This window comes from Aythya marila, assembly GCF_965140915.1.
Source record: "Aythya marila genome assembly, chromosome: 15".
Lineage (NCBI taxonomy): Eukaryota > Metazoa > Chordata > Aves > Anseriformes > Anatidae > Aythya > Aythya marila.
The window spans coordinates 17,563,518-17,581,954 of record NC_139056.1 but is presented as its reverse complement, the minus strand read 5'-3'; the positions used below and the strand labels follow the sequence as shown (position 1 = coordinate 17,581,954).

Here is an 18,437-nt window from a genome sequence, read left to right as displayed (position 1 = left end):
GCCCCGCCCCTCCTCCGCCGGAGCCGCGGGAAGCGTGCCCCCGCCACGCGTCACCACGCGTCACCATACGTCAGCACGCGTCACCACGCGACGGCGCGCGCCTCCGCCCGCTCGCGCACAGCCCGGGGCGGCCGCCGCCAAGCGGGTCGGTGGCAGGCGGAGGCGGCGGCGCCTTCGGGCGGCCGTTGGAGAGCCCAGAGCCGCCCCCGGGGGCGACGCGGGGGACCCGAGTCCCGGCCCGGAGCGGCGTGTCCCGGGCTGGGCGGTTATTTGCTCTTCGGGATTGGCGGTTTCTGGAAGCTTTTGTCTTTCTTTGGCTGCGCGGGCGAGGAATTTCCCGAGGTTATTTTACTTCTGGTGTTTTTCGGCACGTGCAGAGGAGGGTTTCCTGTCGTAAGCAGGTTGCGCTCTAACTAGACAAGGTGCTTGGATGAGTAGCGAGCAAACGCATCCGATACAAAGCTGTGCAAGATGCGCTGCCGACTGTAGCGCGTAACGCTGCCGAGTTGGCCTGGGGATGACAGCGCAGTGCCTGCGTCGTTTTATTTGGTAGCTCAAAGTGTTAGGCAGAATTCATTGGGCTTTGGCAGCGTTCTCATAGGCTGTTGTAGTTAGGCACTGTGTGTGAAGAACAAGCTGAGCCATCAGCTTCTTTGCCCTGATACAATGGTAGAGAGTTGAACTGAAACCTTATTTATGCTTGGGGTGTATTATTTGTAATTTGTGGAAATATATGCATTAATTTCAGTGTCTGTGTCTTGCAGCATACGAAGCCTGGTGGAATGCTGCTATGGCAGCTCAGATGTCTGATGCTCATCGACGGTTCTTGCAGGTCCTGATGTCACATGGGATAATGGAAGGATCAGAGGCTAGGAAGTTACACAGGTGCTGCTGTGAAATCCATAAAGGTGTGTCTCTGGAGAAAAAGTGGAGAGATGGAGATTTTTTTTTCTTCATTTGTGATTTACAAATATTTAGATTTCTGAATACCATACACCACCTAAAAAAAGTTAGAAAACAAAACCAACAAAATCTTCAACAACATATTCTCTTTCTTTCCTAAAGTTAAAAGAACAAAACAAAACCCAACAACACAGCACTATGCAAACTAAGTTTTAATCCCATCAGACTTATACACACTTCTGATGAAAAGTGTAAGAACGCTTTTTATTTTATCAAAGTTTTTTTTTTTTTAGACTGTGTAAATACATATTTTTAAATATATTTTGACATTCATAGCCGTGAAGTTTCCAGAATGTTCTCCTTCATACTTGTTTGGAAAGATTTGCTTTGGAATATAATATGAAGTGTATGCTGTTAATCCATCTCAAGTAAATCTGTCACATGACTAATTATTTTGTAAACTGGTTAATTCTAATACATGCAATAACAAGCTCAATTTTATGGCATGTGGAACAAAAGTTTTGTTGTGTACTGTCTAATTTGTTTGAAATTCATGTTGAGACTTCAGTGGTACAGAAATGTGTAATCAGCTCATGCTTTTTTTCAGATATCTGCTCACAGATCAGAGATCTGTTTCACCTCTAATTTTGAGAATGTGGTGGGCACAAACTGAAATAAAGCTGAAATGAGTGATGTTTTTAGCACTAATTGATTAGTTGGTTTTAGATATCTCAATCACATTTTCCCAGAAAATAATTAAAATAATAAAATTCCTGTATTTTCATCATTGTTTATGAACAAAATTGAAAAGGACAAAGAATGTAAGAAGAGCCATTTAAAAGGAAAAAGAGCCATTAAAAAGAGCCATTTAAAAGGAAAGATCAAAATGCAGTTCAAAGTAGTGGTTTTAACCAATTACTATTAAAAGGCAGAAAACTCCAGCAAATGTAGTTTCCATTACACATTTTGAGATCTGATATGCTCTGAAGTTATTTGCTAGCTCTCTAGTATTTGAGACTTTTATTTTAAAAGTCTTCTGAAATGTTACTTGGGGCTTTTGGTCATTTCAAGATGTCTAAGCGACAATAATTTCAGCAGCACAAGTGCTATCGATTCTTCTCTGTTAGGAGACTGTAGGGACTGATGTGCACAACCTGTTGTGAACTCCATCTTGCCTTGTTGCCAGAAGTGGAGTCCTTTCTGGGTGATGGCACAATTTATGTATTTTCCTTAGTTAAAATGAGTCAGAGTCCATAGGTATTCAAACTCTGAAGCCAAAAGAGCTTATTTCAACACTTGTTCAAATTTTCAACTGAAAAAATGGAACAGTAGGACAACATGGTTGGCCTTTGAAGGTATACTCCTGTGTTTGTGAGAACCAAGCCACCGTACTTCTGTAAAAGAATTTATCATAAATGCTAGAGATGTTTGAATTCTGCCTCAATAACTTAGCAATTAATTACACGTAAGAAAAATGTTTCAGTAGGTAACACATAAAAAGGTCTGCCTGATGTGTTTTTTTTTTTTTTCTCTGTGTTTTTTTTCTTACTTATTTTCAGTCTACTATGCACATGATAAACTGGATGATTTTATCACTACAATTAATATCCGGCTGCAGCCTTTGTTTATGCAGATCCGGAAAGGAATGTCTGAAGGTGATGGGAGAGCCCATTATGCCTTAGTAAGTATGTGATGTGCTGCCATCTTGTGTTTTTGGCTTCTCATAACGAGGGCATACACAGAACCCCATGGAACAGTACAGTCTCCTGTGTCTGCTTTAAAATTAACTTTTGAATAATGTGCCAATAAAAGGTATGCATGCCTTCTGATTGTAAACTGGGCAAAAAACCTAACTGAATCTAAGTGCCATCTTTGGATGTTAAGAAGACTGAATTACTTAAGATCCTTACAGTATATAATACAAGTGCTATTTAGAAAAATCAGTTAGTTAGAACTGAAGGCTGCATCTGCCAGCATGTTGAGACTTAATCTTAGCAGTGTCTTGTTTTGTTTTTGTGGGGCTATTCCACTGTTATGCTGACAGCTGCTGTAGAAGCTACTTGTAGAATGTGGAAGTGTGAAGATAAACTGCCAAGAGTGTAGGTGTGTGGGAACAGAACATGGCAGAAAGGACCATAGCAGTGTCTGATTTATTTAGCATAAACATTACTTAAGTGCTGAAGTAAGATTTCTTTTTCACAGGAGACTTTTTCTTGAGAGGAATTTTTAAACTAGAAAACATGGGGAGCTCTCCAATACGAGTGTGGTTTTTTTCTCAAAATTAAAAAAAAATAGTATAAAGGAGTGCTAAAGAATAGGCTAAAAAATTTCACTGGATGCTCTGTAATGCAAATGCCAAAGAAGGAAGGTTATATAGTGATTTCAAAAGACCATAGAGGTCTTCTAATACTAGATTCTGCTTTTAACCTTTGTGTGTCATTTTGCGAATTAAGTTGAGCTAGTAATAAATAGCAGTAGGGTGTACAATAGGAATATTAAGTATCAGTTATTGTTCTTCATAATGAAACAAGTGTGTATCACAAAATATTTACTGCTACTGTCCAGCAGCACAATTACGCTGGTGGAATATAGTTCTACTGTATTCCTTTGCGTCTTCTGTCAGAATTCGTCATTTTTTTTCTGTTAGCTTAATACAAGCTTAAAATTTGGCCTTAAATTCTTTGCACTTGTCTACCTCCCTTTGTTCCAGGCTATGGAGGGTGGGAAGTAGGATTGTTTAAGAATTTGGACTAGGCAGAGGCAGCTTTGGAGAACGTGTGGCTGGAAAGGTCAGGGGTTTTAAAGAAAGGAGTCGGGTACCATCTTTGTGCCACTTAAAGAAATGACATTTATTTCACTTAAGAAATGACATTCATTTAATTTCAAGATGATGTATTCTTTACCCTGGGAGATTTTTTACAATTTATGGTGTAGGAACACATGGGCGCTTTGAATTCAGTGTATTTTTTTTTGTAGGTGAATCTGGCAGAAACTGAAATTACTAAAATGGCATCTGACTATGCAGAAAATGAATTAGAATTGTTTAGAAAAACTGTAAGTATGTCAGTTACTTGTTAGTAAATCACATTATCTGGGAAGGTACTCTGTTAAAATGAATGAAAATTTGAGATGTCTTTCAAGAATTAGTTTCCATCCTGCACAACTTTAATAATTAATTTTATCTCAAATCAAATAGGACGTGTGGTGTGAGAGATGGGAATATATGCAAGTAATGATTGCCTGTTGAATGAAAATCACTTACTGATAAAATGTAGTTGTGAATGGGGGAGTGCTCCTTGGAGTTATGACTTGGTATATCTTCTTTTAGTTAGACAAACATCCTTCCTCAGCAACTTTCTCCTAGATGTTTCAGTTGTGATTGCTGAATTTTTCACTGTCTTCAGTAGTTTAGTAATACACTGTACATTTTAATGTTATTACAAAAACATTATTCCTTTGCTGGTTTGAATGGAAATGATTGTGTCGTTACTGCTGTTGCCAATTTATTCTGTTTATTAAACTACTCAGAATGCTGATCGTCAAATAAGAAAACATACATTTGAGAAATTTCTAAAGTTCCAAATAGATCTACTGGGCTGAGATGCCAGAACATGCAATGTCTAGTTTCATATCAACAAACATTAATGAGTTGTGATCATAGCTTTGTATCTTGCATGTTTTAGTGAATTTTCTAGCACTTGGAAGACATAATTTCTCCAGCCATTAGACTTTCCTTGATTTTGCACTCTAACACTGTTTTGTACAAACTAGAAAGAGGTGTATTGATTGTTCTGTGACAGCTGCTGAAGTGTCATCTAAACTGGTAGTATGTAGAGTCTTCCCACCCTCTTTATTGGGGTAGAACCTATACAGCCATGTCGGCAACGCAGAGATGGTGTTGTCATGGTGCATGTTACTACTAGCATATAATCTCTGCATTCTGCTCTGTGATAACGTGTAGCAGGAATATTCCCAATGAGAGAATCTCTGAAATTTGATAATACTGCTATAACCTCTGTGTGCCAGATAGGTTCAGCAGTGTTAAATGAATCCAGAGCGCACCATCTTACTTTAGTAGTGAAAGACTTTTCTTCAAAAGAACATTGGCAGAGGTCATATAAGAAGAAACAGATCTGTCACTTCTGAGAATGCTGAAGGGTTGCGGCTTCATTTAGGCAGCACTGAACAGTTCTACTGTGGAAATGCTTTCTTGGCAAAGATTAAAATTGTCACGGTAACAATGATGGCTTTAGCCTTTGGCCCTCGTTCTGCAGTTCTCATTCCAGCCATATACTGCAGTATTTATCAGCACCCATACATATGGATGGTTTGTATGGGTGCTGAAAAAGCTGCATGTTATTATAAGGTGTGTCTATCTAATTGCATGTTTTTTTAATGATTGAAAATGTTTCTTTTGACAGATGGACCTAATCATTTTATCAGAAAATGGCTTTGCCTGTTCTACAGATATTTTAAACTTAGCTGACCAACTTAAGACAAAGAAAATGAAGAAGAAGGAAGCAGAACAAGTGCTGAAAATTTTTGTGGAGGATAAGTGGCTCTCTGAGGTAACTGCTTTCTCTTTTAAAGCGTTTGTATTTTAATAGGTCCAGCTGTTATTTTCTCATGGATTGATGGCTGAAACTGTAGCTGTTTGTTAAATGATAGCAAAAATGGCTTTGTTAAGCCTGTGCTTATTGGTACTCTAGTCAATGATTTTTGCAGAAAAGCTTGTACATTTACAAGCAAAAAGTCCTCCGGTAGGTCTACACGGGACAACGAGGTTTCAGTTTCTTGTACCTGAGCTAGTGCAGGTATCTGTGCTCAGCTCTGCCTTAGAACATAAAAGGCATCCTTTTTACACAGCAGCATGATATACTTAAAATTTGGAACAGAAGCTGGGGAAAAACTTTTTAGGTTGATCAGAACTGTCAGTTACATTTAGAATTCTTTGAAAAGCAGTGAGGCCAAGCACATTGAAATCTCCTGTATCAGAAACGCATTTTTGGAAAAATTGGAGAAATTGAGATTAGTTTTACCATGTGGACACGACAATTGCTTGCCATGAAAAGTAAGACCTCAATCCCTTTTCTCCTGGATTTATCACATCATAGATCTCCGAATTGCTGCCACGTTTTCTTATGTTAGAGAGATTTTCAGACACCTCAAGTAGTAAATGTCTAGATGTGTAGAAAAACAGTACAAGTTCTGCTAATGTTCAAATGAAAGTTTCCCAAACCATATGCCTTTAAGAAGAACATGTATGCTCCTCTGTACCTTTCAGGGACTACGTTAAAGGTGTGAGATTTTTTCTTACAATTCTCTTAAATTAATTCTGCCTCATCAAAAGTGTTTCAGCTTTGCATTTTATCAATGTAAGAATGTTTGTTTCATGATGGCAGAAAAAACTTGGCTATCAAATGCTTCCTCGCAGGTGGTGAGGAAGATCTGAAAAGGAAAAAGGAACTAAAAGATAGTGCTAACTTCATCATTTGTTTCCTTAGAGAAATGGGGAATATACTCTGCATACTCGCTGCATAATGGAGATGGAACAATACATCCTCAGCATCTACCAAGATACAGCAAGAAAGTGTAACATTTGTCATAGCCTTGCCATCCAGGTAACAGTTTGATTACCGCAGCAGGCATCTCTTGATGGGCTTGTGTCACAGCAAAAGTTTGTGATACTTTCTCAAGTATTAGCCAGACCCTGAAAATACTGGTGTTGTAATCTGGAAACATTGCACATGTATATATGTTTCAATGTAGATATTTTTATCTTGTCTTTGGAAAAAAATGTATAAACTTGGAGGATGGGAACTCACCCAACCAACAACACTATTGTCCTGTCTTACTTTCCAAAGCCAGCAGGCTTGAGATGAACCCTTATCCTTAAACAGGCATAACAGTTAAGTGCTAGCTGTCTTATCTTTGGACCTTACAAATGGTAATCTTCTGTATGACAACCATTCATCTTTGGTTTGGGGATTTAGGCTCAGAGTGAACATGTATTTATATATAGCACTACTAAAGGACTATGTGTTGATACATAGCAAGTTTCCAGTTTGGTTTTGCGTGAGAAGTTAAAACCTGAACTCCTATTCCAAAACTACCAAATTTTCTTGCTCCTTACCACTGAATCTTATCTTCCAGCTAACATGCTTCCATAATACTACTTTTTCCATCCTAATTGCTCTCCTTTATTGCAGCTTGTTGTTGGGCTTGCAAGCTAAGTTATATCCATATAGGAAAACAGCATTTCTTAGTTTCTAGGAGAAAAACTCTTTATCCTTTACCAGCCTTGATTTCCGATGTCTTCTAACTGTAATGTATGAACCATTCTCAGGAATAAAGCATTGCCTATGTGTATTGGGACAACTTTATGTTGAACTGAAGGATAGATTAGAAAGGTTTTCTAGTAACACTTCTGATTTCAGAGCCAAGTATGTGAAACCTGTGGAATTGCAATGCATTTACCTTGTGTTGCAAAGTACTTCAAAGCTCAAACTGAACCACGATGTCCTCATTGTAACGATTTCTGGCCTCATGAGATTCCAGGTACCAAGCAATATATTTTAAAAAAAAAAAAAAGTGTAATAATACTTAAGAATGAATTGTGGTATTCAATGGCACTGCCAGTATTATTTACAATTGTAGTTGATTATCAGTTGTTTCTGGCTTCAGTTGTATATTTGAGAATTAACCATCCTTGTGCAACACTGAACCTGCAAAAATTCTATCTTATGGTCACTAGCAGATCCTGTGAATACATTTATCATAACATTAAAGTTTTGAGGGATGAATAGGAACAGCACAAAAACATTTGGAAATACCGAGTTTCTAAGAAGATAGGAAACTCTTTAAGGATTTCTCCATTTAACCAGGGAAATTGGGCATTTCTGAACAGGAGCACAGAAATATATAAAGCATTTTTAAAATCTGTAAGTCATACTGTATCATCCCTTTTTTTTTTCTCTGTCATTAACTTTGCTTTTTTTCTTTCTTTACAGATATGAGTCGGATAGAGTCCCAGTCATCATCAAAAAGAGATAGCAGAAAAGAACTTCATTCTTAGCATTAGACAATGTTAATAAAAATTACTTTCAATTAATTTTTTTTCTCCATTCTGTGGCAGAATAGCCAGACTATATTGTATTCATTAGTAACAGTACACTGTTAAGTGTACTTTTTTTTCTGAAGTTTTAAAAGGCTTACAATAAAACAATCATTGATTTCTTCTCCTACACAGTTATGCCCAGACAACTTTCTTGAGGGTGGTTGTGTGTACACAAGTCTCCATATTCTTGGGTTGGGACTCTCAGTGCATGTATGGGAATGAAAACTGTAAATGTTTTTGCTCAGTCTTGAAAGCTGATCTATGCCTGTGAACTATTAAAACCTGTGTCAGCTACCATGCCTGTGTCTGATGTAAGGCTAGAGTCTGAACTCTCAGCTGGCACTGTTGGCTTGGTTTTTGTCCTTTCTTTTGACAGAAGGGAGTACATGTTACAGAACCAGGTTGCAGACTGCTATGGTCAGGAAGAGATGGAATATTCCCGCAGTCAAAACTAGTGGGAAGGAGTAGTACAGGACACTTGGGGCAATTTCAGCTTTTATCTGTGAAGTATTAAAAGAATCTTGAATGTTTATTTATTTAAGAACTAGGACTTCACTCTCTCCAGTTTTCTGTAAAGATTCATTTTTCTTTAAAAAGCGACTTAAAGAAAAGACAATGTTACTGCCAGGTGCCAGAGCAGAGCGTTAATACATCTTACCTTGGTAGAAATGAAAGGGACTCAAAGACTTCCACTGCAGAATGTCTGCAGTTCAGCTGACTATCAAAGTATGATTAAGCTTCAGTTTATTTAATTGCTATTAAACTAAGGATTAACTACACTTAGTTACCTTCCTAGTCCCTGACACTTACCTTCTTCCACCTAGGAGACTGGTATCTTGCTTCATGTTACTTTTTTTTTCCAGATATATTGAACTTTTGGGCTGTCACTTTTACTCCATTTTTTACTATTTTTAAATACAAGTAGAAGATAACACTAACCTGATGTTCCAGTTTGAAAAGCAGTCATAGCACTGTTGATACACAGATGTGTTTCAGATACACACACACATACACAATAATGAACCAACAGTTGCTCCTTACAAGAAAGTTATATTGAAAACATCCACAAAAATAAAGTGATTGAAGCAACTGCTGTTTACCCACATTTACCCATCCAGATTCTTTCATCATACTGAAACAAGGATTTTTATTTTTTAATCCAGCTCTGGCCTCTGGATAGTGAAAAAATATTCTCATGTTTAAATAGAATTCACTTGGGAAGCATGCTAGATGCTACTTTTCCTGACTTTTAATTGCTATTACAATACTAACAAACTTCATGCATGCTTCAAAGTTATGACCACCAGAAACTGACAGAGAAGCTAATATCAAGAGATCGTATGTAGTGCCAGTATTTAACTGGAATGAACAGAACCTGTCCAGGCATCAGAATGCAGGACTGACATGCAGCCTTTCTAAAATTGGGAAACTTATTTAAGTCCGGATCTTCTACATCAACCTATTAAAAACAAACAACAATAGAATGTGTTAAATATGATTTGATAAAGTAACATTACTGACACTAAAAATACAACAACTATTTACCTGGCTAGTATTGTGAAGAATTTGTCCTTCATGTGGGTAAAGGTTTTCTGAATCTTGTGGTGAATAAAGACAGACATACTTTCTTCCAAATACCTGCACATATTAAAATGAATGTTTTCTATCTGCCATGAACCTACCTATTTTTGGAAAGTGACATGTTCAATTAACTAGCATACCATACTGTTGGCTACAGTTGGCATTTAACACTAAATAAAAGATAAGTTATTTTTGTTACTAGTAGAGATGCTATTATAATAAAAAGTTACATCGGAGTATGGGAATCCAAGTACCTGCTCCATTGGAGCAGATGAAATTCAAAATACCAGCAAACACCTATAACCAAATTACTTCTAAGTTCAGTGGTCAAGGCACCCAATTTATGCAATGTTATTTGAGCCCTACAGCCAGGAAGCAATTGTCAGAAGAACTGAGAATACATCAGCAGACAGAGATACAGCCTGGCAGTGAATGTTAAGCTTCCATGTACTCCTTTAGTTATTATTTATGTATCATCGTTAAATTAGTTCACGGACTCACAGGCTGGATGAGGTGGGAAGGGACCTCTGGAGGTCATCTGGTCTAACCCCACTGTTCAAGTGGGCCAGCTAGAGCAGCTTGCTCAGGGGCATGAGCAGGCAGCTGAACATCTCAAAGGATGGAGACTCCACACCTTTCTGGCAACCTCTGACAGTGCTCAGTTACCCACACAGTAAAGAAGTGTTTCCTGATGTTCTGATGGAGCCTCCTGCATTTCAGTGTGTGCCCATTGGTTTTCATCCCATCACTGGGCACCACTGAAATGAGCTTAACTCCAGTTCCTTTGCACCCTTCCTTAAGGTATTTTTCTATATTAATATGGATATTAGTTAGCTCTCTAAGGAACCAAGCATTAGGTGGTATTTTTACTAATGCATGGAACTATGTAAAATGTTAGTTACTGTAAATACTACTTCACCTAACTCTCAATGCATGCACAAATAGATAATCTCATGGGGTAACATGAAGTGGATGCACCTAAGTCTACCCACCATCCTGCTGTTCAGGAAAACCAAAGTCCTTTGGACACTGTAACAGGATCAAGGTTTTTCCCAATTTGGTTCCAAATTCCTTGTGTGGCCTTGGAAAAGCCACTTCTTGTTATTGAATCATACAATCATTTAGGCTGGAAAAGACCCTTAAGATCAACAAGTCCAGCCATCAACCTAACACTACCATGTCTACCACTAAACCCTGTCTGTCCCTTAGTGCCACGTCCACATGTCTCAAATACCCCCAGGGATGGGGACTCTGCCGCTTCCCCGGGCAGCCTGTTCCGATGCCTAACCACCCTTTCTGTGAATAAATTCTTCCTGATATCTAACCTAAATCTCCCCTGGTGCAACTTGAGGCCATTTCCTTCTTGTAGTAAGTGGCCCAAAACTGAAAACAATATTCAAGGTGCATTTGTGCATTGTCATTTCCATTCACCTGTAGAATGAGGGTAAGTGATGGTTAATCTCAATGACTGGTTGTAGTTAATGATGACATTAAGTTGCATCAGTGTTGTTGCATCAATGCAAGAGAATAGCGAAATAGTATCTGCCTATTCACTATCTTTCAGTTATCCATCAACTTGTCTGCTGTCCTTGTCTCTAATACACACCATACACATTTTTTCTAGCTATAGCATTGACGGCTTGCATAGAGTAAGCAGAGTACAGACCTGGGCTAAAAAATTTTGCTGGGGATCCTGATGAAGAGGCGAGATAGTTCCTTCCGGGCCAAACCAAGCATTAATGGTGATGTCATCTTCTTCTCCTTCCCCCAGGCAGCAGTAGTCAGGGATACTGATATCCTCTTTCAGTTCTGGGATCTACTCCCATAAAGAAATGAACATTAAAAAAGGTATGTACTAACTTGCAAAAGGTGTAAAATTCATAGAGTAACAGGGCTTGACACAAAGAAAACAATTGACCTGCTTGTTCTGCAATGGTGGCAGAGAAATAGCTGGGCTGCTGGGAATCTGCAGGACATGTCCTCACGCTTTCTGTCCTACCAGATTCTGTTGAAAGGAGGTGGAAGAAAAAAGGAAAGGGGTTTCTTATACTTCAGAGACCCCATTTGCTTCAGCAGAAGCCAGAGAAACTCAGGGAATGACAGAACTACAAGAATAAGCAGGTTTGCTATTCAAGGAAAAAGAGCAGCTTATCTTTTATACACTAAGCTTGATTCTCTGTATGATTCCTTTTCCTATCTCCCACCAACCTAATCTCTGCTTAGCTAAAATGACATCGCAGATTTGATGAACATATCGCCACTGAAGTCGGTTTCCTGTCCAAACCTCCTCCCTAACTTGCCTATTCTTTGGGAAAATGTTGCTTTCCAGGTAATATCCCTGTAAATAAGTGCTACATTGTACCGAAACAGCCCTAAAATCAAACACCTTCACCTCTGAAAGGCTTTTGTTTCCACTCCTTTCATTCAGGTGGAACAAAATCCTCCCTTTGGAACAAAATCCTTCCTTCAAAACAGTTGGAATATAAACTTCAGACTTATTGTCAATTCCTCATATGCCCTTCCATCTAGTAGAAATGACAGTCTCAGGGATGATTTGACACACAAAGGGAACACTTGACTGCAGAGAGGAAAAACATTTATGCAGTTTTACCTGATCAAAAAGCTGGTGCTGAGCAAGGTATCCTACACTGTTCTGAAATTACAGCAGAGAAAGAAAAATGCATAGTGACATACAGGGTAAGACTTCTTGGTCATTAATGTACTTATAGGTAAAAATTTACTTGTAAGTAAGAACATGTATTTACAATGTACTATTTCAGAGTAAGAGTACTAGAATTGCTTCAATAGTTCACTAGCATAAGGGGTCTTCTGAAATACCAACTTACATCTATACTGAAATTGTAAGAGTGTAGACGCATCCCCACAACCACGGTCGTTGCAGTAACTATTTGTAGCTTCAGATCTCACAAATGTCAAACCTTTTAATTCAGTGCTATGCTTATCGCCTAACCCCACCTTCAGGACCACCTCCAAGCGTGTTTATTCTAATAAGCTCCAACTAGGCAAATATTCTATACCAGTACACACTGATGCTTTTGGAAATGAAAGAAAATTAGAGTAACAGACCTCATTCACAATATACTGGTTGATGAAGTCATTGACAGTCATGAGCTTCTGAGACCATTCCTCATCTGTGTATCGGGAACCCAATTCTACAGGGACTGTGCGACACCCAGCAACTTGACAAATATAGTCCACGCTGAAATGAAAAAAAAGTTCCATCACTCTTTTATATTTCTCTTGTTACCATTTTTGAATGTGAGGACAATCAGTCGAAATAAATCTTTCAGGGTAATAAAACCACTACCATGAGTTTTTCCTCTCTTAAACCAACAAATGAGAGACAAAGGTTAGCAGTAAACAACCCAAGCAGCAAGAAACCAAGTGGCTAACATCATCTGTGTAATACACAGAAATAATATACTGCCTGTTTGTTTTTAAAACCTTGTTTACATCAGTTAATTATTGTTTCCTTAACAGTTAGGGAGATTTAAGCAGTTAGTCTCTTGGCTACTGATGGCTAATCTTTTTGTTGCCTGCAACCAAGTTTGCTAAATAAAATACTGTTTCTTGTTACTATTAATCCTAGATCAACTGTCTACCAGTGCCAGATTCTGTATACAGGTGCCAGTAATATCCACCCTGGCTAAAGTCAGAGGAATTCCTTTGAAGGGTGATACACATCTCTTCATTGACCATGATATTAATTATACTAAGAAGTTCATTATTTTAAGTATCTGAAGATAGGCAGAAGAGTACCTTGGCTGAAAAAAAAAAAAAAAAAAAGACAAAAATACCTAAGAAATAACAAAATTACATACATAATACATACACATATAAAATATAGATAACCAGTTGTATTATATATATACATACACACACATAATGTTATATATAAAATATGTAACAACAATCTACATTAAATCATTAAATTAACACAGATTTTACCCTTGGCTGTGGAATGGAAGGATATAAGCAATTCTTCAAACTAAGCCTGACTATTTTTTTTTTCCTTTAAGAGGAATCACAAGCTTTAGCTCACAAATATTTGGTTCTCATGACTGGAAATGTTGGCACCATTGCCTACATTAAACTAATGGCACAATGTTATTACTCACTCCTAAATTCAGCTGTCTGAAGTTGAACACTCAAAAGTGCTACTGAGCAAACATCACTACTCGCACTTGTGAATGAAAGAGACAGTTATGCTTTATTCATGCCTCTCTGAAATTAAATTCCTATTGCACTATTTATCAGCAAACTCTGGGATGTAAGTATCACCAGCATCTGATCTTAAAATGAGAGTAAATTCACTGATATAGTTAGTGGTTCATACTCACCTCTAGTTTCCAGTTACGTACAACAACGTGCAGGGAATTTGCCAGGGTTCTCTCCTGCACCAGACCCTGAAAGGAAGAGCTGGGTTCCAATGCAGTCTCTGCCAGCACCTGATTTCCCTGGCACACGGGAGCACTTACAACACGATGTTCTAAACTGATTTGATTCACTTTACTTCTAGCATCTATAGAAAAACATTTACTGAGCAAAGACAGAACTGCAGCAGGAAGATACACCCAACAAAAATCAGTCCTCTCGGTGCTTGTCTTCTGTAGAGGTGTCTACCGCTACATGGCGCGCCAAGACATCTGATGCACAAAATGATCCTCGTCCTTATAAGCACGGGGAAGAAACACTGATTTCTCACCTCCACTTCTTCATACACGGCCAGTGGTCAATAATTCCCTCCAAGACAACAGGCTTTTGCGGAATTAGATAGTTGTCTCTGAAGTGCTCTAGCGAAGGGCAGCGAACGTGTGGAAGCGCTTCTTCTGGCTGCACCACGGGCGCCGGAGAGGGGTCAACCCGGGCCCTCTGCAACAGAAACGCCCTCGTCAGGCTGTCCCCGCGGCTCCCTCCGCCGCCCACCGCGCCCGGAGCGGGGCCTCGGGGAGCCCCGGGCCGCCGTACCTTGGCGCTGCCCACGGCCGCGGCGCGCCGCTTCCCGCGGGGCAGCCGCGCCTGCAGGAGGCGGACGAGGCGGGCGAGGGCGTTGTCCAGCACGGAGGCGCCCATCAGCAGCCCCATGTCGCACAGGCGAACGGCGGGCGCCAGCGGGCGGCAGGCGGCGACCTCGGCCAGCGCGCCGAAGAGGCAGCCGTAGGCGTAGACCTGCCGCCAGGCCTTGCCGACCTCCCGCCACGGCCCCGCGTTCAGCTTCTCCCAGGCGTAGTCGCGCAGGACGTCGCCCAGGCGCCGCAGCTCCGCCGCCGCCGCCCCGCACGGCGGGCCCGGCGCCCCGTAGAGCAGCCCGCGGGCCCGCCGCAGCAGGGGCGGGACGCAGTCGTCCACCTCGCCGCTCAGCGCCAGGGACAGCTCTTCCTCGGCACCGGGCAGCAGCGCCCGCGCCTCCGCCCACAGCGCGCCCGCCGCCGCCATGGCCGCGCCGCCGCCGGGGGAGCGCGGGCGCGTCCCGGCGCTGCGGAGCGGGCGGAGCCGCGTCCCGGCGACCGCGGGCGGGGCGCGGGGCGGGCAGCGCCGGCTGGGCCCGGGCGGGGCCGGCCCCGGGAGCCGCGAGCGGGTGCGTCCCGCCGGGCACGCGGGGGGGAGCCGGCTGTCCGGGTGTCCTCGTAGCGCAGGTGTCCCCTACGGCCCAGGTCTCTGTGAACGCTGTAATAATCGCCAACACGCAGTGTAGTTGTCACTTGGGCCCTTCACCTGCAAACCTACTGGAGTTTAGTAATCGTGTGATTGATTGGTGCAGCTATTTGTATTAATATACATATCCAATCTAGTTTTCTTTGTGGAGTGTCTTAAAATTCTAGTTGGTTTTATTAGTTTGCCCACTTAAAAAGAAATCCTTATATATACAAATGTTTTAATGGAGTTAACAGGAGCTAACAATATTTATTCATTAACATTAGTGAACATTGCTCAGAGCCATTTTTCTCTGAATCTATTTCCAGCAGTTGATCTAGGCAGAGCTGGCACCTGTAGCTCGTTCATTCTGCAGCAAGAGAAGGGTTTTCAGGTGGGTTTGTGTCTGGTGGCAGGCACAAGCGTACAAACTGCTGGGCTGCTGCAGGCACCACAACCTGCCATGTCAGGGCTACTAGCGCTGTGCCCATGGTGACCGATGTCTGTGATTTTGATGCTTGTGTGAGATGGTGGATATGTAATCCCCTGCAAGAGTCTAAGCGGGGAAGATGCACTCGTGAAGGGCCTGAGTGGTGTAAGCCTTCATTGCCCATCCCAGCAGAGGATGCCTGTCAGTGTTAGCAGTGGGCGCAGGGATGAAGTGGAGGAAAGGCTGGTGCTGCTGCTGCTCTGCCATGTGTGTTTTAGGGTAAACAGGTTGTGAGTAGGATTGTTGGGGCTGGTACCTTCCATGAGAACTACATTCGTTTAATGCTCTTCCTAGCCTCCCCCCAGATGCCCCCCCCATAAATAAATAAATAAATAAATAAATGAATAAATAAATGTGCCCTGTGGTCCTCTGGTGAGAGTGTAAACTGATAATTGCCATGGCACTGTTTGTTATCATGACTGACACTGATTTTCCATTACAGAGGATGAATGGTTGTCTCTTCCTCCGAAAGAACAAAATAATAAACTCATAAGACTTACAGATTTTGGATGTCTTCCTGGCTGCCTCTACCTGCTCCTTTGGATAGGAGATGAATAATATTGATTAATAATACATAGAGAATTAACTGTTGCACAAGAATTATTTTCCACAGATAAGCAAATTCTTCCTGCTCAAGAGTGACAAAGCCACGCATTTTGATTGTATCTTGGAGTCAAGCATAACTGTAAAGCAAAAGTGTAATGATGGATATGTCTTTATCAACCTGTTCCCTGCATTGTGTTTTTATCACTGCCATCTGCTCTGCTCAGAGTGGCAGCTGCCAGGTCTCACAAATAGCGCTGTCATGTACTTTCATGTAGAACAACATATTGTCATAATTTCTCTGATATTACTAGATGGAATAGCTTTAAGTGAGATAAGGTGGCATTTTGCTTGGCACTTTGGAGTGCATTTCATTGCAGTATGTGTAGGACACACAATGTTCTTTCTGGAGCAGGCTATAAAAGCACACCAAGTTCTACTTTCAGAAATTATTGGAAAATGCTTCTTTTTCCAAAAATCTTATGTAACATCCATCTGGGACATACGTGGCAGTGCTAAGAAGCAAATGAGACATATTCACTATTAGTATTGCTTACATATGTAGCCTTAATTACCTTTGCTGAATGGAAATTGTGTAAGTTAGACTATTTTTAAAATTCAATTATTTCTCTTTTTGCTTATATCAGTTTGAATCTCCTTCATATTTGCAAACATATTCTGACAGCTTCTTCAATGTTAAATGAAACAAAAAATGTTTACAAGAAATTTTTACAAAATTCTTTATGTCAGTAGGTACTCCTCCTGTTGTCTCAGCTGGACCCTAGGGGACCCTAGGTGTGTGTGTGTGTGATGGGGGAGGGGGATAATTTTATTCCATGAGGTGTCCAGTCTAAGCTGTTCTTCTAGGCTCTCTTGAGTAATGAGAGAGAGATGTCTTTAGAGAGGGATTCTTCCCAACCTGAAATGGGGTAGTTAGGGTGGACAAGCAAGTGAAGTAAATTGCTCTATGTGAGTGTCTGCTTCTCTCCTCAGTCTATAGAAGGAAGCTAAAAGACTACCTTAGATGACCTTCTTGCCTTTTAGGCAGATAAATATATCACAATCACAGAATGGTTGAGGTTGGAAGGGACCTCCAGAGATCATCTCAGAGATCATCTCAGAGATCAACCCCCTGCTCAAGCAGGGTCACCTAGAGCATGTTACACAGGATTGCATCCTGGTGGGTTTTAAATATCTCCAAAGGAGGAGACGCCACAACCTCTCTGGGCAGCCTGTTCCAGTGCTCTGTTACCTGAACTGTAAAGAAGTTCTTCCTCATATGGCAAGGTGTAGGTGAGGTGAATGACATACTTAATATAAACCAACACATCTTCTTGTTCTGAGTGCTTGCTTGCTTGCGCATTAAGTGTAGCAAAATATTTGGTGTAATCTGTCTTCACAGAGATGTCTACTTATGATTAATGAGATACATCCTCTTTTACATATTCAACTAATTCTTTTGGATGTGTGCTTAATGTGTTTTTTACTACACAGGTAGTACCAATGATTTCCAGAGTAAGTAGAATCACAGAATGGGTTGGGTTGGAAGGGACCTTACAGACCCTCTGTTTCCACCCCTCTGCCATGGGCAGGGATACCTCCCACTAGGCCAGGTCATCCAAAGCCCCATCCAGCCTGGCCTTGGGCACTGCCAGGGATGGGGCATCCACAGCTTCTCCGGGCAGCCTCTTCCAGTGCCTTACCACCCTCTGAGTAAAGAATTTCTTCTTAACGTCTAATCTAAATCTCTCCTCTTTTAGTTTAAAGCTGTTTCACCCTTGTCCTATCACTATCTGCCCATGTAAAAAGTTGTCCTCTGTCTTTTCTGTAAGCCCCCTTTAAGTACTGAAAGGCTGCAATGTCTCCCTGGAGCCTTCTCTTCTGCAGGCGGAACATCCTCATCTTTCTCAGTCTTTCTTCATAGGAGTGGTGCTCCAGCCCTTTGATCATCCCTTGTGACCTCTTGTGGACCTGTTCCAATAGGTCCATGTCTTTCTTATGCTGGGAGCCCTGAGAGCTGAATGCAGTGCTCCAGGGGACAAGAAGATTGTGTGAAACCCTATTAAAAACTTTACATAAATCAAGGCAGATGACATTTGTTGCCCTTCCTTTGTCCACCAATGTCATCACCTGTTGTGGAAAGTAGTT

The 18,437-nt window shown here is 41.0% G+C and overlaps 2 protein-coding genes across 4 annotated transcripts; one reads left to right on the top strand and one right to left on the bottom strand.

Moving 5' to 3' along the window:
• Positions 1 to 71: 71 nt before the first annotated feature.
• On the top strand, positions 72 to 8,147 carry NSMCE1 (NSE1 homolog, SMC5-SMC6 complex component). 2 transcript variants are annotated; one of them, XM_082772265.1, is made up of 8 exons: positions 72 to 342; positions 765 to 908; positions 2,463 to 2,584; positions 3,880 to 3,957; positions 5,325 to 5,471; positions 6,408 to 6,524; positions 7,341 to 7,461; positions 7,914 to 8,147. In XM_082772265.1, the coding sequence occupies exons 2-8, from the start codon at positions 791 to 793 to the stop codon at positions 7,976 to 7,978; spliced, it is 768 nt and encodes a 255-aa protein (XP_082628391.1). In that variant the 5' UTR covers positions 72 to 342; positions 765 to 790; the 3' UTR covers positions 7,979 to 8,147. The 2 variants fall into 2 exon arrangements, with proteins under 2 accessions (XP_082628391.1, XP_082628390.1); XM_082772264.1 differs by having other exon boundaries at positions 282 to 422.
• Positions 8,148 to 9,050: 903 nt separating this feature from the next.
• Positions 9,051 to 15,098, bottom strand: KDM8 (lysine demethylase 8). Of its 2 annotated transcripts, XM_082772262.1 has the most exons (7): positions 14,591 to 15,098; positions 14,328 to 14,494; positions 12,689 to 12,821; positions 12,213 to 12,254; positions 11,268 to 11,417; positions 9,566 to 9,658; positions 9,051 to 9,479 (listed from the first exon to the last, which is right to left on the bottom strand). In XM_082772262.1, exons 1-7 carry the CDS (start codon positions 15,056 to 15,058, stop codon positions 9,315 to 9,317), a joined length of 1,218 nt encoding a protein of 405 aa, XP_082628388.1. In that variant the 5' UTR covers positions 15,059 to 15,098; the 3' UTR covers positions 9,051 to 9,314. The 2 variants fall into 2 exon arrangements, with proteins under 2 accessions (XP_082628388.1, XP_082628389.1); XM_082772263.1 differs by lacking the exon at positions 12,213 to 12,254.
• Positions 15,099 to 18,437: the final 3,339 nt, after the last annotated feature.

Bases quoted from the DNA above. Each gene is read 5' to 3' on its own strand.
- NSMCE1 (XM_082772265.1), top strand. From the start codon at position 791: ATGGCAGCTCAGATGTCTGATGCTCATCGACGGTTCTTGCAGGTCCTG. The intron at 3,958-5,324 runs GTAAGTATGTCA...TTCTTTTGACAG, and splicing joins TAGAATTGTTTAGAAAAACT to ATGGACCTAATCATTTTATC. The intron at 6,525-7,340 runs GTAACAGTTTGA...TTCTGATTTCAG, and splicing joins GTCATAGCCTTGCCATCCAG to AGCCAAGTATGTGAAACCTG.
- KDM8 (XM_082772262.1), bottom strand. From the start codon at position 15,058: ATGGCGGCGGCGGGCGCGCTGTGGGCGGAGGCGCGGGCGCTGCTGCCC. The intron at 12,822-14,327 runs GTGAGAAATCAG...TTTTCATTTCAG, and splicing joins CCGTGTATGAAGAAGTGGAG to CGTGGACTATATTTGTCAAG. The intron at 9,659-11,267 runs GTCTGTACTCTG...TAATATGTGCAG, and splicing joins AGCAAAATTTTTTAGCCCAG to GTATTTGGAAGAAAGTATGT.